General features: G+C 46.9%; 2 protein-coding genes and 1 long non-coding RNA gene across 3 annotated transcripts; 2 read left to right on the forward strand and 1 right to left on the reverse strand.

The window, feature by feature from the left end:
- Positions 1–8,240: 8,240 nt before the first annotated feature.
- LOC100280906 (uncharacterized) lies at positions 8,241–8,968 on the reverse strand. The gene has a single exon (NM_001367148.1). The coding sequence runs from the start codon at positions 8,797–8,799 to the stop codon at positions 8,263–8,265; it is 537 nt and encodes a 178-aa protein (NP_001354077.1). The 5' UTR covers positions 8,800–8,968; the 3' UTR covers positions 8,241–8,262.
- A 1,715-nt stretch (positions 8,969–10,683) lies between these two features.
- Positions 10,684–11,922, forward strand: LOC103652362 (anthocyanidin reductase ((2S)-flavan-3-ol-forming)). The gene is made up of 4 exons (XM_020550958.2): positions 10,684–10,884; positions 11,006–11,165; positions 11,286–11,505; positions 11,611–11,922. The coding sequence occupies exons 1-4, from the start codon at positions 10,684–10,686 to the stop codon at positions 11,759–11,761; spliced, it is 732 nt and encodes a 243-aa protein (XP_020406547.1). The 3' UTR covers positions 11,762–11,922.
- A 4,316-nt stretch (positions 11,923–16,238) lies between these two features.
- Positions 16,239–18,843, forward strand: LOC103650911 (uncharacterized). Its single transcript, XR_564475.2, has 2 exons — positions 16,239–16,672; positions 18,475–18,843. It is a non-coding gene; the product is annotated as an uncharacterized lncRNA (long non-coding RNA).
- Positions 18,844–26,045: the final 7,202 nt, after the last annotated feature.

Consider the following 26,045-nt stretch of genomic DNA (forward strand, 5'->3'; position numbering starts at 1 on the left):
GGCCTCTGCTATGCTTTCAAAGATCAACCTTGGCGCCCCAAACTTGAGATCAGCAGGCAGTACTGCCTCTGACCCATAGACCATGAAGAAAGGAGTGTTTCCATGCAGAGCTCGGCTAGGTTGGGTTCTTAGGCTCCAAACGACGTAGGGCAATTCCCTTATCCACTTTCCTACGAACTTTTCATTTTTATCGAAAACCTTTTTCCTGAGTGCCTCCAATATCATCCCGTTAGCTCGTTCAACCTGCCCGTTGGCTCTCGGGTGTGCTACCGAAGCATACTTGACCTGAATGCTTTTTTGCTCGCAGAAATCAAAGAACTCTGAACTTGTGAAGTTGGATCCCAGGTCGGTTATGATCTTGTTCGGTATTCCGAACCTGAATATTATGTCTTGTATGAATTCCACGGCTTTAGCTGAGGTCAAAGAAGCAATGGGTTTGAACTCTATCCATTTAGTGAATTTGTCGATTGCTACCAGTACATGAGTGTATCCTCCTTGAGCTTTCTTGAAAGGTCCAATCATATCTAGCCCCCAGCATGCAAAGGGCCAAGTCACCGGTATGGTCTGCAGTTGCTGTGCTGGTAGATGTTGTTGCTTTGACAAGTACTGGCAAGCTTCGCACCTCCGAACTAACTCGGCTGCATCACTTTTCGCTGTTGGCCAATAGAATCCCGACCTGAAGACTTTCCCGACTAGTGTCTTGGACGCTACGTGTATTCCATATTGTCCAGCATGGACCTCGTCTAGAAGTCGCTTCCCAGTAGACGATAGAATGCATTTCATGAAGATGCCTGATGCGCCCCTTCTGTATAGTGTCTCCCCAATGAGTGTGTAGTGAGCTGACTGTCTAGCGATGCGCTCGGCTACATTTTTATCGGCTGGTTCCTCTTCATTCTTGATATATCTGATGATCGGCCTTCTCCAGTCATCAGAGCCTGACTCTGGTTGATTCACGATATTACAATCTTCTGCCTGATCCATTGAGATGCTTGGTTGTGGTATTTCTTGTACAAAGACTCCGGGTGGGACCTGAGTTCGACTGGATCCTAGCTTGGACAATACATCGGCTGTCGTGTTTCGATCTCTTTCTACATGATGAAATTCCAGGCCTTCAAATTTATCTTCTAGTTTTCGGACGGCAGTGCAGTATTTTCCCATTGAATCATTCGAACAGTCCCATTCTTTGTTTATCTGGCTTATGACTACCAAAGAATCTCCGTATACCATTAGTCTCTTGATGCCTAATGATATGGCGATGTTTAGTCCATGGATCAGAGCTTCATACTCGGCTGCATTGTTGGAGGCTGGAAATAACAACTGGAGGGCATATTTGAGGTGCTCGCCTCCAGGTGCGATGAAGAGAATTCCCGCGCCTGCTCCCTGCAGCTTCAGCGAGCCATCAAAATACATCCGCCATACTTCTGCAGTTTCTGGGTTCTCTGGTACTTGTTGTTCAGTCCATTCTGATACGAAGTCAACCAATGCTTGGGTTTTAATGGCAGTGCGAGGTCGAAATTCGATGTCATGAGATCCCAGTTCGCAGGCCCACTTGGCTATTCGGCCAATGGCTTCCTTGTTGTGAAGGATGTCCCCTATCGGAAAACCAGTGACTACTATGACTTTGTGGTCATCAAAATAGTGACGTAGCTTGCGGGCAGTTAGAAGTACTGCGTATAATAGCTTCTGAACTTGAGGATACTTTTTCTTCGAGGGACCCAGAACTTCACTGATGAAATAAACAAGATGTTGCACTGGGTAGGCATGTCCTTTTTCTGCTCGCTCGACTACCAATGCGGTGCTTACCACGTGAGTCGTGCAAGAGATATACAGCAGCAGATCTTCAGCTGGTTGAGTTGATGTGGCTCGCCGTGGTGGTTTCAGTACTGGTGGGGTTGTCAAGAATTTCTTCAGTGCATCTAGGGCTTCCTGTGCTTCTGAAGTCCATTGAAACTTGTCCACTTTCTTGAGTAGCTTGTAAAATGGTAAACCTTTTTCTCCCAGCCTGGATATAAATCTGCTCAGGGCTGCCATACATCCGGTAAGTCGCTGAATCTTCTTTTGTGATCATGGAGCTTCCATTTTCATGATAGCTTCAATCTTATCCGGATTAGCTTCAATTCCCCGGTGGCTGACAATAAATCCGAGTAGCTTCCCTGCCGGTACCCCAAAGACACATTTTTCGGGATTAAGCTTCCATCGATATCACCGTAGACTGTTGAAAACCAGCTGTAAGTCTTCGATGAAGTTTTCCGAGTTCTCTGTTTTGATTACCACGTCATCCACGTAGGCTTCCACACGCTTGCCCCAGTGATCGGCTAAGCATGTTTGAATGGCTCTCTGATAAGTCGCTCCAGCGTTTTTGAGGCCAAACGGCATGGAGGTATAGCAGAAAGCACCGAATGGAGTGATGAACGCTGTTTTTTCCTCGTCTTCCTTTGCCAAACTGATCTGATGGTATCCGGAATAGCAGTCCAGAAAAGACAGCACATAACATTCAGCGGTGGAGTCTACCACCTGATCTATCCTAGGGAGCCCAAAGGGATCCTTTGGACAATGTTTGTTGAGATCTGTATAGTCGACACACATGCGCCAATCCACTTTATTCTTTTTGAGTACAAGAACAGGGTTGGCTAACCACTCGGGATGTAACACCTCTCTAATAAACCTAGTCGCGACCAAGCGAGCCAACTCAGCGCGAATGACCTCTCTTTTGTCGGGCGTGAAGCGACGTAGTTTTTGCTGGATCAGCCTTGCCTGGGGGTAGACCTTCAGTTTGTGCTCGGCCAGTTCTCTCGGGACTCCCGGCATATCCGCAGGTTGCCATGCGAATACGTCTCGGTTGTCTTGTAGAAACCGGACGAGCGCGCCTTCCTATTTATCGTCCAGGCTGGAGCTGATGATGGCAGTCTTGCGTTCATCAGCAAACCCCAGGTTAATCCTTTTAGTTTCTTCAGTCGGCCGCATAGAGGTCGCGGCTTGAGCTTCGTTCGTCGGTGCTGTAAGGTCTTCCTCAGGCTTAGAGTTCGCCTGCGTTGAAGAAGTCGCCGACGGTTTGATGGTGAGGGCCGCTTGGATGGCCACTCGGAAACATTCTGCGGTGCCTTGGAAGTCAGCATGCACAGTTCTGATTCCTTGTGGTCCTGGCATCTTCAATATCATGTACGTGTAATGCGGGATGGCCATGAATTTTGCCAATCCCGGCCTCCCGATGATGGCGTTGTACCCGCAGTCGAAGTTTGCCACCTCGAACCTCAGGAACTCGGTTCTGTAGTTCTCCGGAGTTCCGAAGGTGATGGGCATGTAGATGTGGCCCAGTGGGTATTCCCCTTCAGTCAGCACGACGCCGAAGAAAGGCGTGTCTGACTCGCGGAGCTCTTTAAGGTGAACTCCCAAGCCTTGGAGTGTCCGGGGGAAGGTGACGTTGATGCTGCTCCCCCCGTCCACTAACACCTTCTTCACCCTGCTCTCTCGGATCACCGGATCGACGAGGAGCGGATATTTGCCTGGGTGGTCGAAGTTGAGCCATTGATCTGCCCGAGTGAAGGTGATCGGGTGCTTCGACCACTGGTACGGAGCGGGAGGACCGGTGGTCGCCACCAATATCTGGCGATCGTGTTGAGCTTTTGTTGTCTTCTGTTCTCCTGTGATCCGTGTCCGCCGAAGATGACGTTGACCTCCCTGTCAACGCGTGTGAAGGCTCCTCCTTCCCCCTCCTCCTGCTGCTGGGGTTGTCGTGGTTCTTCTGGTCCTCCCTGCGGCGGAGGAGGAGGTAGAGGTTGGAAGGGTCGGCCGTGTCCAATGGAGTGCTTGAAGTCCCTGCAGTTCCGCAGGGTGTGGCGCATGTCCTTGTGGTACGGGCACTGGGCGTCGAGGATGTCGTCCAGCATGCGCTCGCCTCCGCGAGGTCCTCCCCGGGCGCGAGAGGCAGGTGGTCCGGCGGCGTGCACCTCTTCGCGAGGTCTTTTCTCCCAGCGTTTGTCGGGTTGCTGGTTCGCGTCGCGTTGTGGCGCTGCCGGTGCGGGCTTCACTCCCCCGATGAGGTCCTGAGCTCGCTCGTCGGCGGTGATGTAGAGGTCGGCTTCCCGGAACAGCTGCTCGGAGGTAGTCGGCGCTTTCTGCAGTATGGCTCGGACGAAGGCCGAGTCATTGGATCCTCTGTAGAAGTCCTCGATCACGGCCGCCTCCGTGACCTCGGGGATACGATTTCTCATGGTCTGGAACCTTTTGAGGTACGACCAGAGAGTTTCGTCCCCCCCGACGCTTGATGGATTTGAGGTCCCATGGTTGCGCTGGTTTGTCGGAGAGGGACTGAAAGTTGGCGGTGAAGCGTCGACTGAAGTCGCTCTAGTCATCGATGCAGTGTCGAGGTAGATGTCGCAGCCATTGCAGTGCGTCTTGCCCGAGGACAATGGGTAAGTACGCAGTCATCACGTCCTCAGATGCTCCGGCGGCTCGGGCGGCAGTGGTGTAGACGGCCAGCCAGCCTCCTGGATCTTGCTTAGGTTCATATTTGTCGACATTGGATACCTTGAAGTTAGGGGGCCACTGAGTGGCCCTAAGGCGTGGAGTAAGGGCTATCACTCCACACGTGTCCTCCTGTCGTCGGGGATGATGTCTGTCCCGGGGAGGGGAGTAGTTGTTGTGGTTCCTCGACCGTCCCCGGGTAGTACCGCCAGTCGAGGCCGTTGCTGACTCGGTTCTGGTTGCCTGACTCCGAGCTGGGATGCCATGATCCCTGTCGTACTCCTCCCAGTGGCGGATCTCGTTCTCATGCCGTCGTTCACGCGAAGCGTTGATGGAGCTTCGCGCGTCCCGGCGACTGTTGATGGCGTGTCATAGATCGTTCGACGGGTGAGCGAGCGGTAGAAGATGGTTGGCTGCCTGGGTGAACAGTCGTCGATAGCCCTCGGTGTCGGGAGTCCGAGGGAGTCCATCAGCTATCCGAGCTAGTACCCCTCCGACTTCACTCGGCGTGTTCATGGCTCGGGCGAAGTCGGGATTCAGGTTGCGCCCGAAGAGTGGATTTTCCTGGCGCTGTCTCGCATCTTGCTCGGCTTGTTCCTGAGCTCGTCGGCGATCACGTCGGCGGGAATTCCTTCGTTCTCTGAAGACGCGTTCCTCCGGAGTTTCTCCTATCTTCGAGACCTCGTCCCGCGAAATAGGTTGCTCCGGATCCCGTTCTCCGGCCTCGTGATGTCGCCGAATATTTCGGCGCCGGTTTCTCCGCTGGCGGGATTCCCGCTGAGGTGGTTCTTCTCCGGGCGCGGTCGGCTCGTCGTCGGAGACGGGGGGCGACTCCACTCTCCCGATGAAAAGAACATCGGGGTAGAATGGCGCGGCTGTCGTGGCGATCTTCTTTCCATTCTCCTTTGAGGGCGGAGGAACGGAAAGAGCAACTTGCTTCCTCCCGGTCTTGTTTGCCTCCTTCTTTCTTGCGATTTGCGTCCATTCTTTCGTCGAGGAAGTAGACAGTGGAGTTCTCCGGGTCAGCGGGCTCCCGGCCCCTGGCTTGCCGAAGGCGATCTTTTTTCGGAGCGCTGGAGGTTGCGCTTTTTCCTTCCTCACCCCGGTATTCTCGGAGCGTGTTGGAGTGGACTTCTTCTTTGGCGGATCGGCAATGCGGTGTAGAGTTCCCTCTTCATCTGCTATGGATGAGATTGTTCCAAAGCAGAACATGGATCCGGGACGAAGGGTGATCTTGCGGTGGAAGGTGACGGCCATTGAGCTAGCTTAGATCGTCGACACACCCCCTACCTGGCGCGCCAGCTGTCGGTGTTTTGGGTCCGACCGCACACCCGGGGTTGCCCCTCAAGGTGTTTTAGGAGTAGGACGGTGTCGCCGACTGTAGCTAAATGGTTCGTGCCAGATGCACAAGGAACAATGGACAGTGTTTACAGGTTCGGGCCGCTTTGAAATGTGTAACACCCTACGTCCTGGCGAGTATGCTTTGTGTAATGGGTTACAAGGTAGCTCTCTAAAGCGTAGAGAGTTGGGGTGGATGGTTGAATAGTAATGGGGTCGATCGTTCTGAAAGGGTGCCCCCTAGGCCTTATATATTCGACCGTGAGGCAATACATGTGGATATGATAACAATGTGCACCTAAAAGATAGTGAACCGTTTTTGTCTATCTTTCTATGATTCTGCCGACTTATCCTCGCGTGGTTCCGTCGTACGGGGCTCCAGCGCGGGAAAATCGGATCTTCTGTTGCGGTCGCTTGCTCAATGCTGTGGGGCCGTCCGGGTTTGCGCCCACCCGGCCTTATGTCGATCTGCTTCACTGGTCGTTTCTCCCCAGGCCCATGAAGGAGTGACCTCACGATTTATTGGGCTCTTGGGCCTTTCGTGAGGTCTTTTATCCTTCCAGTGGACCCGAGGGATATCTGTCCCCCACACCATGGATCACCAGATCCGCTCCCTTCCATCCCGTCAGCAGTAGAGGCACAAGAAGCTGTAGAGAACCCGTCTCCCTTCCCATAAGCATGACAGAGGAAACACACGAGACACATGATATAGGGTTGAGCCTCGGCCTCTTTCTCTTCTCTGTATTATGAGGGGATGCACATGTTCTTTATATAGAGATGTGAGACCCCTCAGGAGCAAAGCAGGTATTTGCCCACATAACCCTTCGTTAGGGTTTCTCAACAGTTACATATATACCACGCCAAGCAATTGATAGCCAACGAGCGCTCCGTTGGCGGGTAGTTATGATACCCTTGCGATGCATAGCAACCCGGTAAAGATCGGGCTCGGGAAGAAGGCGTGGGCTGGACGATTTGGAAATGGGCTGGCATCTTGGCCATAGGACGGATGAAAGGAGACGGGTCTGGCTGGGCTGAGGTGAGACACCACCCCGTAATGCCATTCTATATATTTTTTATTTTCTGTTTTCGATTTCCATTTCTAGTCTCAAGTTGAATTCAAATTCGGTATCAAGTTCAAACATGATTTTATCTCAAGTTTAGGTTAATTGCAACACACACATACACACAAAAATATCCAGCATGGTGCATAATCCTTGTTTTTAAATTATTATTTGTTTAATTAAGTTAATCACTTGGACATTATAACTTGTATATCCACAAAAAAATCCACATAATAATATATACTGAAAGCCTCACCTTTTTATTCATCTAGACTTTTGGGTGTTACACATGGCATGTGATTTTGGATTCAGGACTGACCTGGAGAAGGCTGGTGTGTTCTGATGAAAATGGCACCGTGAAGCCTGAAGACCTCAAGTTGTCTGCTGCCTGCTGTGCCCAAAGCTGAAACTTTGTCTGCATCTATCTATGGCTTGTGCGTGGTCCAGAAACAGACGTTTGCAGGCATGCATAGTGTTAGTGGCAAGCGGCCAGCTGACACGATTCTGAGCACCGGTACGATACGATCCGAGTGCCCGTGTGCTCTCGCACATTCACCGAAAATGGATTTGCCTTTTGTTTGGTCGACCAAGAAGGCACTTTGAGCTCGAGGCACGCTGAGCGCGTATGCCTGCCTGATGGCGACATCCGTCATCGGCCGGAGTTCAGAAGGCACCCATGGATGCGTGTTTTCTTTTTGATTCGTGGCCTGCCTTGCCTAGCGTTGCCGGTATGCGCGTGCAAGCCCTCCTGTTATCTTCTCGCGTACTAATCTATCCATAATCTGTTGACCAAAGCATCTTGTGTAGTAAAAAATAACATTGACGTTGCCCGGGGTTATTATTATTATTAATGGCTGTTCAATTCAACGCGTCTTGGTGACGGTCACCGCATCCTCTGCGTCACTCAAATGTACCCGCAGCAGGATACTGAACTGTGCTGTGATACATACAGCACAGCACGCCTTCTTCCAGAGACTGCAACGCAGCCCACGCACGGTCGCGACCGAGTCGGGGACCACAAGTCCAAAGCTGGGGGCAGCCGAAGCGGCTTCTCTATCACCTGACGATCAGTGCATCGCCGGAGAAGGTAAGTCAAGGCTGCACGAGCCAAGTCAAAATTTACCCTCGCCATCGCCAAGTTGGGGTTAAATCCTTTTTGGCGTGCCAACGGGACGTTCGAACTGTTGGACTTTTGATCTCGATGGGCTCGGTCCGTTCGTTCCAGACTCCTCACCATTGGGATGCAAACGCCAGGCTCAGCAAAGAGGGAGCCACAGAGTTTTTGCATGTGTTGCAACCGAAACAGTGCCATCGGCGATGGTACTGTTCGTTAAAAGAGGTTTTTATTGCATCGGCTAATTTCCGTACTCCCATGTGTTTTTTTTTTGCTATCAATAAACTACAGCAAAATATCCATGTCATCCACGCTAATCTCCCCGGAGACAGGCTGCTCCCTTCCGGCGCCCGTACTGTGAAGGCTAGCGTTGTGCGCACGGCCCGCGCAGGCGTCACCAGCATCCCGATCGCGCGGGCGCGCGCTGGCGCCACCGCCAATGCCGGCGCGAAGCGCGCGGGTGTCCTCCCGCGCCGCGACGAGCTGCGCGTCGGCGGCCATGCCGGCGTCGGACGCCACGCGCTGCACGGACCGGGGCGACAGGCGGCCCCCTGCGCCGTACGCGGCCGCCGCGCGCTCGGGGAAGTTGAGCGCCGCGACGTCGCCCGCGCCGCCGCCGCCGCGGAGGAAGTAGACGGCCGTGTCGTGCGCGACGGCGGCGGCCTCGGGCGTGGCGTAGGAGCCGAGCCACAGGCGCTCCCGCGAGCCGGGCACCCGGATCTCCGACACCCACTTCCCCCACCGGCGCCGCCGCACGCCCTTGTACCCGCTCATGCGCCGCTCCGCGTCCGCCTGCTCGCCGACCGGCTCCGCGCGCCTCATCGTTAAGCTCTCTTCTCTTGGGCCTCGAGGCTCCGGTCCTCTCTCCTGAGACTGAGATGGTTCTCAACAGCTCAACTCTCTCGGATGAAGGCTTCAAGCTCAATGCACGTGACTGGCTTTCGTCCTCGACCTCGAGGAAGGAGAGATGGCACCCGGCATGGGCTGACCTTGGCGGTGCACGGACTGCGCGCGTATTTATAGGTATCGGGATGGCCGGATGGGACTGGGAGGTCAACCCCCGAGCAGAGTTGACCTCGCCCCGGTATGGTATTGGGTTTTTTGAGCTTTGACCCTTGAGAGGAAGGAAAAGAAGAAGAGAAGAGAAGCAGCTGGAGAGTGGACGAAGGCCGGTATGCATGGCATGGCAGGCAGGCAGGTCGGTAGGAGGAGCAACGGCAACGCTGCGGTGGGGACCAGTCAAACGGTCCGACGTCTGGAAATTCCTGCCCCTGCTGGCAGCCATTATTTTTTTTTTGCATCATTTTGTATTCCTGAATATCCATTGACAGCATAGAAACAGCCCTGCTCACGGTCCGTTTGACACTTTGACCACCGTTACCTTGCCTTGTAGACCGCCGAGAGTGCATCTTGGACCCCCGCAAGCAAAGCAACCGTATGGTCGACTGGTCGGTCGTGTCTCTTTCACTTTCAGCGACAGGATAGAAAAGGGGAACGCAGCAAACGCACTACACGGGCCACCCCCAAGGGCCACGTTCATTTCATTTAGGCGAAGCACCATTCACATGTACCATACCTGAAGCAAACATGCACTGACCCGATCGACTGGCCATCAGCAACTTTATTCCCGTGGTGCCACGAACACGAAACGTGTGCGAATAAAAAGGAAACACTGTGCTGTGCATGGCATGGTCTCACACCTGTGACTTGTGAAAGCCGCTCAATTTCCGTTCGTAACAATATATGCGACGACGATACCGTCCGTTTCGGCTCCGGCCAGGCGGCTAGTCCTGCCTCGCCAAAGATGTGTGTATATATATATATATATATATATATATATATATATATATATATATATATATATATATATATATATATATATAGTTTAGGTATTTAGAGCCCTGGGCTTTGTGTAGGTAGAGAAAGCCCCAACCACCCACACGACCGGCCAACCAGGTGAGTTAAGCGTAGCCAAACGAGACTACTCAAACAATCGTCAGACCATTTACGATCTCCTGCACAAACGTTTATGATGGTTACATTCCCGTTTTATGCAAACTAACACAACTCAGCGCAACTTATGGTCCACGGCTCCACGCCCACGTTTCCGCCCCAGTCCGCACACCATGGCCCACCAGTCGATCAACCGAGTCTGCATCCTGGCCAGACCCCACCGCATGCCCCAAACCTAACCACTCGCCCGAACATCTAGCAACCCTAATTGATTTCCTCGTCGCTCTCGCCGTCGTGTGCTCCCACAATCGCCGTCTCCAAGCGCCCCCGCCCCTGCCACACCGCCGTCTTCGTGCGTGGCGTCTCGGTCCCCCAACATCGTCGCACGGTATTGCCTCATCCATCTGTCATTTCTCGTCTTCGTGCACTCTTCTGTCGTCGCTCCACATCAACAGTGTCGTCAGATCCCACTCCCGCTCGCCATTGCTCGGCGATTTGGTGCGGTGGCTCCACGGCCCTCGCCTCCACCTCACACGGTCCTACGCCTCTCGGCGCTGCTCTCTGGCCCCAGGCGGCACGCCATTCCCTCCCTCGTTCCTTGACTGCAAGTTGCCAAAAGCGACCGGATCTGCGAGCGCAGATCCTCCGAGGCAGCCAGACGCGGCGGATCCTCCGCTGCTCGCCGTCTCGGGGCTCTCCGGTGTTGGCTCGACGCGCCAGCGCCCCCAGTGAGTAAGCTCGATCTCTTCGGTGATGGGGATTGATAGCCGAGGAGGCTTCCGTGGTTTTGCCGCTGGGATTTTGTTGCTTTGGCGGGGGATTGGAAGCTACTTCCACTGGCTACTGATCAAACTGCTGGATCTGTGGATCGCTGCCTGTAGATTGCCCCACCCGCACGACCCCCCGTACGGCCGGTGCCTCCCCTTCCTCGTCTCCGCGATGTCGCAGTCGCAAGCCGGCCCGGGCACACCTCCCATTTGCACTGCTCTTAGGGGAATTTGATCTGAGGATTTCGCTTCCAATTTTTCAAATATTGCCCCTTGATGTGCTTTTGACGGATGTGCTGTGCTTGCAGAGGTACCCGGTGTCCAAGGTGCTCCTGGAGAAGGAGGCGAGCAGGTTCGCGGAGGAGCACGGCATCGGCCTCGTCACCGTCTGCCCCGGCCTCACCGTGGGCGCCGCGCCGGCCCCGACCGCCCGCACCAGCGTCCCCAACTGCCTCTCCCTTCTATCCGGTGAGGCTGTGGCTCGCTCCCGCTCAACCCAGGGCGCCAGGCACGGACCGGAGGACTGGCGGCGTGGATGAATCATGCGTGCATGTCGTTAATTGGTTGTCATCCTGCGCCATTTTTCAGGCGACGAAGCCGCGTTCGCCGTGCTGGACGCCATCGAGAGCGCCACCGGGTGCCTGCCGTTGGTCCACGTCGACGACGTCTGCCGCGCCGAGCTGTTCGCCGCCGAGGAGGGCGCGGCCGCGAGGAGGTACGTCTGCTGCAGCCTGAACACGACCGTCGCCGAGCTCGCGCGTTTCCTGGCGGACAAGTACCCGCAGTACGGCGTCAAAACGAACCTGTTGTAAGTAAGAGGATCGGCTTCATGTACAGTACACAGCTGTGGGTGGGTTCTGCTGCCGATGATGATCGACTGATACCGTTTGCCTACACCTTTATTTGCATGCAGCTCCGGCGAGCGGCTTGAGAAGCCGAGAGTGTGCCTGTCATCGGCGAAGCTGGTGAAGGAAGGTTTCGAGTTCAGGTACAGGACGCTGGATGACATCTGTGACGACATGGCCGAGTACGGCAAGGCCCTGGGAATCCTGCCCGACTTGTGATGCCATATGCTTCCTCTGCTCTCGGCCGGTGATCAGGACTGGACTTTAAACCGTCCGACAAAATAAGCCCGTCTATTTATGCTGCTACTGTGCCGAACCATAATTGGACCTTCAAAAAATGTCAAGAAAATTTGTCTATGTTATGCATTTTTGTCTACTCAGAACCATTTGTCTGACTGCTGCAGATTATTTGCCATTTAACTACTCCATTACGTAATTCATCTCCTTACCAGGTTAAGGACTTGGTGTTTCCTGTTAACGTGCATCTTGGCCAGCACTTCACTAAACCACCACCACGTTATTCTGAGGGTGCATTGGTAAGCAATAACCTTCTATGGCTTATTTTTTTCACTTGTTTACTTTGAGCACTGCTCATTTCTGCAATAAAACAATATTTATTTTTATTCGGTTCTACTAGTTCAGATTTTTATATTGCGCCTTGTTATCTCCAGATTTAAAAGCTAGAAGAACTTGGAATTGGGAGGCCATCTACTTATGCATCTATAATGGAAGTGTTACTGGTAACATGACATTTTACTTCTGAACTATTTTTTACCGTGGTACTGTAAGGCTATTTGCGATGCATAAAGCATAATTGATAGCCTTTCCTAGTGTATATTTTTTTCCTTTTTGTGCCTTTGATGCTTCTCATCTAGGAATTGTTAGAAATATGTTAGGCTCACACGGTTGGGCCCTTTTGTATGACGCCTTAGGCCTTTTGCCTTTTGTATATTTGCTAAGATGCTATTGTCATGTTGACATTTGTGTGCACTATATGTCCACAATTCCCTCGACAAGTAAGTAATATTACTGTGTGATACATGCAGTGAAGTTTTTGGGCTCCGCTGTATGTTTATGACACTACCTTCCAATTCTGTTGTCTGATGATGCAAGCTCGAACTCACTCTATTTAGCACTGATGTGGGGTGTTCAACCTTTTGCTAGATGGTCTCTATACTCTGTCCCTGGCTCATCTTCATATCCATATATGTTGCCACGAGAGCCATTTATGATCTGCATCAGGCAGCACTAGGTTTTTTAAAATGTCCCTGCTATCTTCTGTTAGTTTACTTCTTCATTGTGCTGAGTTGCTGATTCACATGTCGCTGAATAATTCATATAAATCCTCCGGGTGTTCTTTTTGCTGTGTTGATAATTGTGGTCTTTACTGATTTAATAAAGACTGCAATAGGGAGACCAAGGCCAGACTTCTGGCGATGCTTTCCTGATGGAAAGCAGGTATACTTGTATTCATTTGCGTGTAGATAGTTCTTTCCTAGAGATGATTTTCATCCTTAAATTAACACAGTGCCTCTATGATATATTGGGTGCAGTTATACGATCAAGTGACTGGTGATGTGATTTGTCATGGTGAGAAAAACTTCTTACAAGATGGGCACAAGAGCTTTCCTAGTGGCCACAATTCGCGTAAGTTTGCAGTAATAAGTGGTCATAGACTCTAGCATTTAGATAGATAAGCTTGTTGTACAAGTGTAGAGCTAATAATTGAGGTATAAAATACCGGCTCTAGATTGTCATATGCATTCATTAGCAGTAGTGGCTTGGGTCTAAATATTTTACAGCTGGTGCACGGTTACGACTGATGACAACATAAAACCTGTGGTTGCATGCAGGGAGTAGGGAAGCCACTGTTGATCTCTTCTTGAAGCCAGCTGAGTATTTGGACTGTGCAGTTCATCATGTACTCATACATATATCACCTCAAAGACGCCTTATTAATTTTGTTTTTTATTGCATTAATTCGGAGCACTGAACATAGGAGTTCACCGTAGAAGTTCAGTGGTAACACTGATGATGACTACGTACTCTTTTATGAAAGCCTTGCCAAAAGAAGTCCTTCTCATTGTTGAGTACAAGAATAATTATCTCTTGTATCTTATTGTAAAATCTGAAACATTTCTTCTGTAGATGGTTAGCTTGCATTTTATGCTATAATTACCTCAAATCATGTGTTGCCTTTTTCACCAATTTATGACATCTATTGATATGTTTTACGCCAATTTACGACATTTATTGATGTGTTTTGCGACAACCTCATGCGTGGCATTTGCCATTATGAAATAGATCGACGATTTACGCTAAAATTCATACTCGTTTACGTTGTGCTGTTTTGGTTCATGTTTTACGTTTAAATCCGGCCGAGCCAGAACTTGCGCATGATCGTAAGCGTGCAATTTTCATGCAGTAATTTTGGCCCTATTCGACGTTACGAAACAGATCGATTTATGCTATTTTGGTTCACGCTTTACGCTGAAATCTACCAGTCAGAACCCGTGATGTACGACACACGAGATTTTCACGCCGTAATTTCTGGGCCTCATTCACCGTTTCGAAATAGATATATGATTTACGCTAAAATTCGTAATCATTTACGCTGTCTTGGGTTCATGTTTTACGCTAAAATATGTTCGAGCCAGAACCCGATCACGATGGGACGCGCGAGATTTTTACGCCATAATTTTCGGGCCGCATTCGCCGTTTCGAAACAGATCTACGATTTACGCTAAAATTCGTAATCATTTACGCTGTTTTGGTTCATGTTTTACGCTAAAATATGTCCGAGTCAGAACCCGATCACGATGGGACGCGCGAGAATTTTACGCCGTAATTTTCGGCCCGCATTCACCGTTTTGAAACAGATCTACGATTTACGCTAAAATTCGTAATCGTTTATGCTGTTTTAGTTCATGTTTTACGCTAAAATCTGTCTGAGTAAGAACCCGTGCCCGATGAGACGCATGTTGGTACAGGACGTGACTATACCTGGCTGGGGCTTCCTGGTACTAATGGAAGCCCAGGGCTTCCATTACCTCGTCCCTATATATATATATATATATATATATATATATATATATATATATATATATATATATATATATATATATATATATATATATATATATATATATATATATATATATATATATATATGTCCGTGCGTTGCAACGGGAACATGTAATATCGTTGGAGGAAGGGAGCACAGGGGAGGGTGTGAGGATGCATCGTCTGTACAGGGAAGAAGAACACGGATCTAGGGACGACGATAGCGGCGGCGTGCGAGGGAGAGTGTGGTGTGAGGGTCGGGGGCAACAGACGTCAGCTACGTCGATCGGCCAACAACCCACGCGAGCGAGAGGCAGAACAAGATATTATAAGAATAGTGATTAATATGATAAAATTCATTGATATGCAAACTCCCTTTTTTAGAAAGGAAACCATAGCAAATTGTGTCTAGTTGGCCCAATTTGATGATAAGCTTTACAAAATCTGATGAAATATTCTCTACGTACATATATTGTTGTTGTACTACTTATATTTATAGTTTTATGACCTATCATAAATCCACCATCTTCCTGTATCGGTTTACCATAATGTGTTCCTCTTTTATGATAATTAAGATTCCTTGCGAATGAAAATAAATAAATATTTGGTCTTCTTTAACTATTTTTGTAGTTCTAATGTTTTTTATATTATAAAAACATTTTTATGTAGTCAATGTCAACAACATTGCTTTTTCAAACCATCTGTTTCATTTTGATTGCTACTGGTACGATAGTTTTTACTCATAATAATAGTTTGAATGTTTAATTGTCTCGATGAATGTTTTAGTTTTGATCTTTGATTTCGAATATATTTTATGGACAACCTATATATCTGTTGAAAGATTTCATCCGCAAAATATGTCAGTTCTCTAATAATAGTATCGCATATTTTATTACAAGTACATTGCCAGTAGTTTCATTTGCGAGGTTACAGGTGATGGTGAGAACAAATATCTCAACTACATTAGAGCAACTTTTTTCTATCAAATTTAGTTACCTTCGATTTGGACGACGCATAAGTGATGGGTCAGGTGGACGCCTGGGTGATTCAGCCCTTTGATTTGGAGACCGTTTCTCAGGTGGTGAAGCTGACTTCCTTCGTGGAGATGCTGCAGACAAGTATGTAAACAATTAAATCGTGATAGAGTTGAACGTGCACCTTCAGGAGGGAAATTCCTTGATACGAGCAGAAGTAACAAGCGAAAAATAATGAATAGTGATTATATGATTTGAAAGCTTCAGAAGATTACATTCCCTAGGATACTGTTGGGCATCCTTTACAGCACTGCTAACACCTTTTTCAATCTGAGCAACATCTCGTTTTGGAGGGGCAGAGCTTTCATAGGTGACGCAACCCTTTAGCGTGGTTGAAGAGTGAATCTCAACTTAACAACATTTCCATCAATTTGACACTATGCAGATTTTTAGAACTTGTTGGCCGTTTACCTTTCAACAAAAAAAAAGAATAAGCATAGGGTAGAATGCACTTATGTAGAAACTTTGAGCTCGCTAATCCAATAACACAATAAAATTAGTATCCAGAAACAATAAGAAGGCAGAGGAGAGCCACATATATATATTTTGTAATACATAATTTGTAACCGAACATAATTTGTAATACAAAAAGAGTTGGATTGAGTTCTGTAGGTTCAAGAAAATGTAAGACAATTTGTACCGCCACCCTGCTATGTACCAGTACCACACCTGAACATGGCTCTTGGGCTGATGTTCAGGATATCCATGGTTTTTCCTCATAACCTCAATTTAAGGAAACAAAATTCAGTATGAAATAATCCGGCTTTAGAAAATATCTAGTTACGTTATTCCTCTTCACTCAAAATGGCACTGTGAAACAATCTTTTCCCTTTAGAGAGCGATGACACAAGAAGTGTGTGGATTGGCTACCAATCATTTAGCTCCAGTCAATTGGATTAGTCAAACCATTTACCTCTTATATCGAATCTAAGTCTTATACTTGCCAAAGAAAAAAGTAGTATTCAAAACCATATTTACAACCAGAAAAAGATTGCTGAGATTTTGCACACAAAAAATACATAATAAGAGCAGGGTTTTTTTTCTCAGACGCGCAGGAGAGCTGCACATGATTATATTAAGAAGCAAGTAGGGAAAGTCCAAAATAAGGAGTTGTTAGAGGGAGTTTGTTAGGATATGGAGTTTGTTACATATTAGACAAGTCCTAGAAATAAGGAGTTGTTAGAGGGAGTTTTTTAGGATATGGAGTTTGTTTCTGTCAGGGACTATATAAGTCCTATCTCTGTAACCATGATGGTTAGCGAGCAATTAATCTAAAGAAGAGATTATTTCCTTTCCTCTCCTTGTTCCCAACCGTGCGACAGCACGGCGTCCTCTCGCCCCCGTTCTTCCAGCCTGCGCTCTACCACCCGCCACTCATACAACCTAAGGAGTAGAGATCGTACCAAGTTGATATGGAAAGAGACAGTAAAAAGAGACGTAAAAGGATGTAATATACCAAAGGTTTAGCCTTGAATAGGAATACATGGAAAACAACTATTCATGATTTCACATGCCTAAAGCTTGTTTGGGACTAAAAGGCTTTATTGTTGTTGTTGTATATTCACAAAAGAAAGAAGCACAACCTTATAAAAGAAAGAAGCCTTTCAGTAGTGAAAAATGTAGAACACGTTTCCAGAGTAAGCTAATATAACGAGACATACCTTGTTGTGAGCAGTAGAGCCACCATACTGAATAGCTAATGTATCACCCATCCGTTCATAGAAATCCATCAGATCATCAACCAGAGGATCATGCAATTCAATTTTATGTGCTTCAGCAAGTCCCAGTGCATGAAGTTGACGCCCTAAAGCAGCTAAACCATATGAAAATTGTGCAACATTTGTGCGATCCAAGCAGTCTATACAATTTGTCCTGAGGACACCCTTCTGTAATAAAAGAGGTACCAACTTAGCTGCACATTCAGTTTGATCTCTGCTACTTCTGTCATCACGTGATTTGGCAACAGTTTTTTCTTCACTGCAATGAAAGGATAAAGGGTATTAGAACTGAAAAACAAGCACTTACAAATGTACAAAAAAGAATTGTGATCTCTAACATATGAATTTGGCATAAATATTTAGAGAAAGTACGTCATAAAATAAATTCCAGTGGAGGTTCTTCTTTAAGGAAATTGACGAACTTAGCTTCACTATTACTTTCCTATCACTTGGCAACTTGAACTTGTGCATTATTAAGGAAAAATATCACTACCTTGAGATGTCATCAAATTTTGTTGATGTACTTATTTCACAGTGGAGGAATTCAGTTAGATCCAACACATCTGATGCCACCTTGCTCAACAGTGCAAGCACATTGGTGCCTTTCCTGAAAGTAGCAGGTAGTAATTCACACTAAGGTACATACAAGATGATTGTCTTACACTGAAGGAGCAATTTTACATAAGATTTGCTTGTAATACAATGCATTACCTTCAAAAAAGATTACTCAGATCCATGTGCAGAAATTTTAGACACTTGTCATCAGATAGGCTCTTGTTAATGTAATGAATAGCCTTTGCAAATTCTGCACAGAGCAGAGATTCACGGGGCTTCTTCTCGTGGGTCTGATTGAAATATAATTAAGGGGTTCAGAATTTCAGACTTATAACAAAAAGCAGAAGACTATCAACTTGGTGATTAAACCCTCAGCTATAAAAGTCAGTGACAATATAAGCATAAGTCAAGACATTCACATCAAACAACAATGATGCTGCCCTTGCCTTTATTAAGTTCAATATGATTATTGGATTCCCATATCTAAGTGCAAGGTTCTCAAGTAGGGAAAGTCCCATATCAAACAACAATGATGCACACAAAAAATACATAATAAGAGCAGGTTTTTTTCTCGGACGCGCAGGAGAGCTGCACATGATTATATTAAGAAGCAAGTAGGGAAAGTCCAAAATGGACTCGGATACAAGGGAAACCTCCTAAGGAGGTCTAAAACAAAGATACAAAAAACTATAATAAGTGCAGATTCAGGACATGTCCAGATAAGAAAACGGATAGCCTCGCTATACCATACCGGCACACTAATAACAAATTAGATATGTGACGATAAGCACAAGCCACGAAAGAGGGCACAGGTAGATCTCAAATATATGTAAAAGCAACAACCTGTCCAAGTTTGCTTGCTGGGAGGCAAGAATATGACTGTGGACATCTTCCAGTAGCCTTCTGTTTTTGTTAGTAGTCGAGTACTTACCCAACCATCCACCAAACCTATTAAAGTTTCGCTCACCCTGCCATTCTTGCATAGAAAAGGCTGATGACATTATCTAACAACAACAATGCCCAACAAGGGACAAACAAAGGGGATAGAATATATACGAAGCAGAAATAGTCACCAAATGTAGTTGACATTATCTTAAATTAGAAATTTTAACAATTGCATCGATAGTGCAAGAAGCACACAACAAACCAGTTTGAGAGAAAGCAAGGTTTGGTTACCTGAAGAATATAAACAACAGTAAAGGCTCTGATTTTGCTGTCTATTCTGAAAGAAGAATCATGTAACCATTGCTAGCAAACATATAGTGCCAAGGCTAAAAATAATAATGACTTTCATGCTCACTGTATCTCCACCATCCTTGTCCATTGAAACACAATAGTCAGCAAAGGACATGCTGCAGGATTAATCGATCAATAGCTGAGAACAATCCATCCCCGTACATTTCATGGATTAAGCTGAACCATTGTATTCTAGCCATGTTCGAAGTAATAATAATCGTAAAAGCAAAAGAAGGTGGCAGTGCCCTTTGGCCACTGGCAGTCCTTGAATCAAGTAAATAAAAGGAAAAAAAGAAAAAGAAAACAACAGTGTCCGCAACAAATAATCGTCGAGAACTGTTAGTTAACCAATCCAAAAAAATAATCTAGTGTTTGCACGGGGAGGAAAATCCACGATTCTAAACTCTTCAGATGCCTCAAAAAATTAACGATAGCTCTGGTAAGTATGAATTCAAGTTAGAAAAATGGATAATAAAAAATAGTAGGATCGCCAGGAACAAATCGCTCACCAATGGTTTCCGCTGTGGAGGCGGGCTTGATGCTTCATCTCGCGTGTAGTCGTTGTTCTGATGCGTAGGGCGTCGCACAAGACTCAGACAATCTGAATTAGATCCCACAAACGCAGGCGACGACGCTTGAGAGACTATTGAAGCAATATACGTAACAAAAAATTGGTGAAGGTGAAGCAGGTTCCTTACCTGTTCTTCACAGGCTATAGGAAGTGTGTGCTAGGAAACTGGCTTACCTCCGTGTATCAAAACACTACTTGCTCCTTGCCTGTCAACCTATTTTGTCTCCCGGAAAGAGGATTAGAATTTTTCTACAACAAATTGGATAAGCATAATATGCAGCCGGCAATAGAAATATGAGGGCAAAAAAGATTAATTTTTTTTCTGATGGATCTCACCGACAGAGAACACAAACAGTAAAACCACAAAGCCGAGCAAACAAAGGAGGAGGAAAGAGGGGATTAAGGAAATGGATTCTGGAGAAAACAATTCAATACATGGGCGGCGAACTGGATAAGCAGAATCTACGCCCGCTACGGAAAAATGAGACAAAAAAGTAACGCACTGCTGAAAACGAAGCCGTAGGATCACAGAGAGCGAAACGCACGGTGGAAAACGACGATTGAAGGAGATCCAAAATGGAGAAAGCTTCACGCGGGGGCGAGGGCAGGGCGTTAGCGACCCTTCCATATCGACAGAGAGCGGGGCGAGGGGCCAAGATGGCAGGGGCGGGGTAACGGCGGGAGACATGGTCGTGGCGCGGGTGGGAGCTGAGGGTTTAGGATTTTTAGGGTGCTCTCCATGGACAGCAGAGCGCATGGATGGCGCGGCCGTGCGGGTGTGCGCGGACGTGGATTGAGTCGGCAAAGCCGATCGGGAAGGCGCAGGGACTGTGGGCCTCGCGTGGATCGGGCGTGAGGGAGTGGAAGGCGCGGTCCTAGGCGGAGATTTCGGAAGGCCGACGCTCTGCTCTCCATGGAAAGCATCGAGCGGGGATTGCGCGGTCGCGAGGAGGGAGGAGAGCCGGGGTCTGAGCGTGGGCGAGGAGAGTCGGGCGGAGGCGTGGTGAAGCCGTGGTGGACGCCCTCGTCGTGGGCGAGGAGAGTCGGGCGGAGGCGCAGGTGCTTGGGTCACTTGAAGCGATCGGTCGAGGACGGAGGCAGGGTCATGGTCACGGGGCGAGGGCTACGGGCGCGGGGAGGACGCCGCCAATGTCGTTACGGCGACGGGGGCTAGGACGGAGGTGGGGTCTGCGGGCGCGCGGAGGGGACGCGTGGGCAGGGGCAAGGCAGGCGTGCATCAGGCGAGCGGGGGCACGGTGCGTGGTGGACGCCCTCCTTCCACCCTTAAGGATTAGTGTGTGTATATATATATATATATATATATATATATATATATATATATATATATATATATATATATATATATATATATATATATATATATATTCGTTAATTATTCATGTCGGTTGTTAATTTTTTTAAAAAAATAGTAGTTACTAACTCCCCTATATTTTAAATTGTAGTCTGTTTTCGTTTTATCCTGCATCAAACGTCTCGAGTTTTGACCTACTTACAATTTGAGAACTATTGCGGCGTATTTAAATATGCGTTTACTTCAGATATTTGAAATTAGAACAACAAAATCCGTCCGTAGGCACTGATACTCACGTACACTCCACTCCACGTGATCGATTTGGCTTGTTGTTGACCGATCGTTGTTTCGCTGTCTTGTACACGAGATACCAGAAGGGCGAGAAGACTGCCGCGCGCGCTGTCACGTGTTGAGCTGCCCACACGTCTTGGAAGAAAGTTTCCTGTTGACTTTCCACTCGAGGGTAGTATGGTTTTTGGGATGTAATAATTGTACTAGATGATGGTTTATTTTCTTCTTTGTGAAAGACGACCACGCCTTGATGGTTAACGACGGCCTGATGTCGGCCTCAGGGCCGGCAGTTTCTAGGCTGTGGATGCCCGTGACTATTATGACACGTAATTTTCTCCCTTGACGAAAAACATGGCTGATCCGACGTCACCGGTCACTGTGAGCCTAAGCGCTGATGATCCCATCCTGGGCCACGAGAGTCCACAGAATCTGCTCCTCAGAATGGATCAATGGAGTCAAAAAAAAAAAGGTGGGCAGGGCATGGATGTAACCTGGGCATTCGGGTTAGCCTGAAATTTCGGATCGGCTTTTTGGGCTTTTTAAATTTTGGGTATCTTGAAACGGTACCCGAACATAGGCTTTATATGCTGGGTACTCAAATTTTCGGATACCTAAATTTTCCGGGTTCGGGTTTGGGTAGCCCGTTCTACCCAATTTAAAACTACAAACTTATTCGCTACATTGCTTCACTGTAGTTAGCTTTGTACATTCCGGCAGCAAACAATATAATATTTAATGTAAATATACAATGAAAACCAGGAAGCAAACCTGGATAATAAGCATTTAGTTTAATTTTTTTCACGTAGCATCACTCACATCAAAGCAGCCGAGCATCAATGATCACTCATCAGCTCACGGTCTACATAGCCACGGTCTCACACATCGTTGATGCACTGTCCACACTCACGTACTCACATGCACAACAGGCAACTCGCAGCAAAAGCAAGGCAGCAGTGCGGGTGCAGCACACAACAACAAGGCAACATTGTAGTAGGAAGGCGAGCAGGAACTAAACGGACATCTGCCACTGCAAAGCAGCCGAGCAGGAAAACAAATCGGGCCAAACTAGGGATGGACGAAATACTCGTGGCTCGATAACTCGCTCGACTCGGCTCGTTAGTAGCTCGGCTCGACTTGGCTCGTTTTAATTTTGTAGCGAACCAAGCTAGCATTCTAGCTCGGTTCTCTAATGAGCCAGCTCGGGTTAGCTCGTGAGCTAGCTCGCGAGCCAAACGAGCTAAGCCACAACACAAGTTTATCTAGTCGTTGGTGTCATCTCATATCTAATAGTCTTGTTTTCTCGTAGTTATGATCTGTGATATGGACATGTGTGGGTGTGCCATGTGCTTAATATTTGCATTATTGCATGGCTACATACCTACATTGCATATTTAATATTTGATTATTGGTTATGGTTTTGTGAACTTTGTTTCTAGCAGCTTATGATGTTAGTGTTGTGCAATAATGTTACATGTTTGTGAAATGGATGATGAATTGCTTTATAATGATGCTTATTTGGTTATTTAATATTATAATAATGCTATATTGTTATAATAAGGGTTTATAAATCCGTAGGTTAATACATATCTGGTTATTTAATTTAATATTAAAAGTTAAAAGTGCTAGGACGATGATATGCTAATATTATTATAAAGGTTTTAGGTTTGTAGTGTTAAACACTTAAAATATGATTTTTCGGTTATATATATATATTTATGTACATAGATCTTTGTATTTGATTGTGTGGCTCGTGAGCCTAACGAGCTGGCTCTAGCTTCCTAACGAGCCAAGCCGAGCCAGCTGTTGAGCTCGTTAGTATAATGAGCTGAGCCGAGCTGGCTCGTTACAGTAACGAGCCATAACGAGCCGAGCTATAATGAGCCGAGCTGGCTCGATATCCACCCTTAGGCCAAACGGGTATTTCGGATACCGTAACGTGATACCCGATTAGGCCCAAATTAAAATCGGGTATTAAGTTTTGTTACGCGCACGAATTATTTGGGTACTGGGCTTCGGGCTAAATGGGTACGGTCTCGGGTATTTTGGGTTTTGGGTTTCGGGCTCGTGTTTTATGCCCAGTGCTAGCTACACACGCACAAACGAGCATGGCCGTCACACCGTTCATTTGGGTTCAGTGCTAATATCAGTTCTTATTTGCCTTAGCATTTCAGTACACAACTTTTATCATCATACTATAGTCACATCAACATTTTTATAAACTTTTTAGTTAAGATGAAGCATGATGTTTTATTGAGAATACAAATTCATCGAGCATATAATCAAGTAATTAAAAATTACATGATCCATAAAAAAAATATGTCACTTAAAAATATACATTACTTGAAAAAGAGCTTATTTCAAAAATGAGACTGCCGACTTTGTGTTTTTCACTTTTGTTGTCCAATGTTGCCCCCTTCCATATTTAACACCGAGACATCGCAATCTAGTTGACGCCCGTTGTAATCTTGTAAGAGGAGTGCCACCAGAGCTAGAGTCAGCGGTGGAGCACGACCTAAAAATAAGGTATGGCAATGATAAAGACATATCTTGCAGTAAAACAGAATTTTAGTATAAAAATATCATTAAGAAGTAACTTAGATAAAGAATCCCTTATAGATTATATGCTAAACCAATAATTATTTTAGTTATGTCTAGGAGACTTTGACAGTAGGCTTTGCAACTCGAGGGCAGCAGGCTTTGCAAGCAGCCGAATTTGCAAGCAGGCGGAGCAGTGGAGCACGGGCTGCACATCCGAAGCAGGCGGAGCAAAGCAAAGCAAGCAGGCGAAGCAAAGCAAAGCAGGCAAGCAGCCGTGGAGCAGTGGAGGTGGAGCACGGTCGTGCGGCCGCCGGCCGGCCAACGCCCAATGGGCCAACCGGCCTCGGCCAACGCCCAAGGGGCCAACCGGCCAAGCACACGCGCACAGCAGGAAGGCAGAAGCAGCTAGGCAAGACCGCAGCCCGCAGGAAGCAGCAAGCCAGAGACGGAGGTGGGCAGGCGGCCGCGGACGGACAGGCGGTCGGTCGGCCGGGCGAGGAGCGGGCGAGCCGCGAGCGGACGTCTTGTGCTGCAGCGGCTGTATTGCGGCGGCTGTGCTGTGCGTGCGGAGTGCTACGGCTACGGAGGTATGGTACGGGCTGTGCTGAATACCTAGGTTTCACTCTTTTACTGGGCCTAGTTGAGGTATGGTGCGGGCCATACTTAGCCATAACGGACCCTCCGCCCCTCGCTAGAGTTCCACATTGTGATTCAATTGTTACATTTTTCTTAGAAGTCTTAGCCTTTTGAGTATAAATATTTAACCTTATGTTTTAAAAAGAGAAGAAAAGCATCTCAAAGACTATACTCTTCTATCACCTTTCGACATATAGCCATCCTTATTCTTAAGGTTTATTCCAAGTAAGCATTATGATGTCCTAATTTGATCTTGATCGAATCAGGGCAAACAACTCTTATTTGTTAGGTTATCTCTATTCATCATGCATTGTAATAGATAACCAGAAGGTAAGCATAAGTACCTTGCAGGTGACAGGAAATCACCCGACTTCTATCATCTAAGCTGGCCGAAGCATTGAAGTGTACTTAAAATACCCAGGTGACAAGGGTAGAGACAAACAAAGGTAATCAAGAGTAAATGCAGCGATTATTTCCAAACAACTCCTGCAACCTAATGCAATAATCATAGGCATGTAGGTGAATAAAACAATTATTGCAAACCATGAGAATTAGATGTTGGGGCTTGCCTGGAATCCAACATTAGATTAGTGTTTTGGTTAGACGACACCCGCTTGATGAACGTACCCTTGATCAGTCCATTGTCTTCTGGATAAGTCCACCAACTCATCGTCTTGTGGTTTAGCTCGAACGTCACATCCTTTATGCGGTATGTCTAACGTACCTGATGATATGCACGATGTACAAGTATGAATATAATGAAAGATAACACAAGACTATACGTCACCACACGTTAAGTGAACTAAGCACTAAATAGTAAGGCATTACAAGCACTAGCTATTTCTATAGCATAGAGCATATGAATCTAATATCACTTAAGACATTAGATACTCGACCATATACTTAATTTGCACACAAGCATAACATGGGAAATGACAAACACATCAATCAAGGGACATATGTTAACTTGAGTATAGTGACTACAAGTCTTCATCAATCAAGGACTAACCAAACCTACTTAGCCAAACCAAAGTAAGTGCAAGCAACAAACTTAACACACGCAGATTTTGGACAGCAACATAGCATAGCATGTACTTATTTTAGCCATAACCAGAGATTCAGACATCCAAAACAGGTGATCTAAGACTTTCTAAAAATCTAATAAAATTGTCTACAAAACATTAATAATCATCGTATGCTGATTCAATACCTATCAAGGTCAATCAACACGAAAAAGATGTATCTATCTAGATTTAGACAGATTCAGAATCCATACTTCAAATATCTATAACCGAAGATTTAAACCACCAAAAAGAGTGATTCATAACTTTTTGGAAAGATTAGGAAAATGACTACAACTTTTTAGATAGCCGCCAACTATTAGCTCTAGTGCATTCAAACACCATATAAGTTTATTCTGCATTATTTGAAAGCAACACATCTGCAAGAAAAGATCTTAGTTTTATATTTTGACAATTGTTCATTTTGTTCTAAGTGAATCAAGTACTGTCGTCTATTCAACCCCGTCCCCCTCCCTCTCTAGGCAACT

This window comes from Zea mays, chromosome 3 (assembly GCF_902167145.1).
Source record: "Zea mays cultivar B73 chromosome 3, Zm-B73-REFERENCE-NAM-5.0, whole genome shotgun sequence".
In the NCBI taxonomy this organism is placed as follows: Eukaryota; Viridiplantae; Streptophyta; class Magnoliopsida; order Poales; family Poaceae; genus Zea; species Zea mays.

Bases quoted from the DNA above. Each gene is read 5' to 3' on its own strand.
- LOC100280906 (NM_001367148.1), bottom strand. From the start codon at position 8,799: ATGAGGCGCGCGGAGCCGGTCGGCGAGCAGGCGGACGCGGAGCGGCGC.
- LOC103652362 (XM_020550958.2), top strand. From the start codon at position 10,684: ATGGGGATTGATAGCCGAGGAGGCTTCCGTGGTTTTGCCGCTGGGATT. The intron at 10,885-11,005 runs GCCGGCCCGGGC...CTGTGCTTGCAG, and splicing joins CCGCGATGTCGCAGTCGCAA to AGGTACCCGGTGTCCAAGGT. The intron at 11,166-11,285 runs GTGAGGCTGTGG...GCCATTTTTCAG, and splicing joins CTGCCTCTCCCTTCTATCCG to GCGACGAAGCCGCGTTCGCC.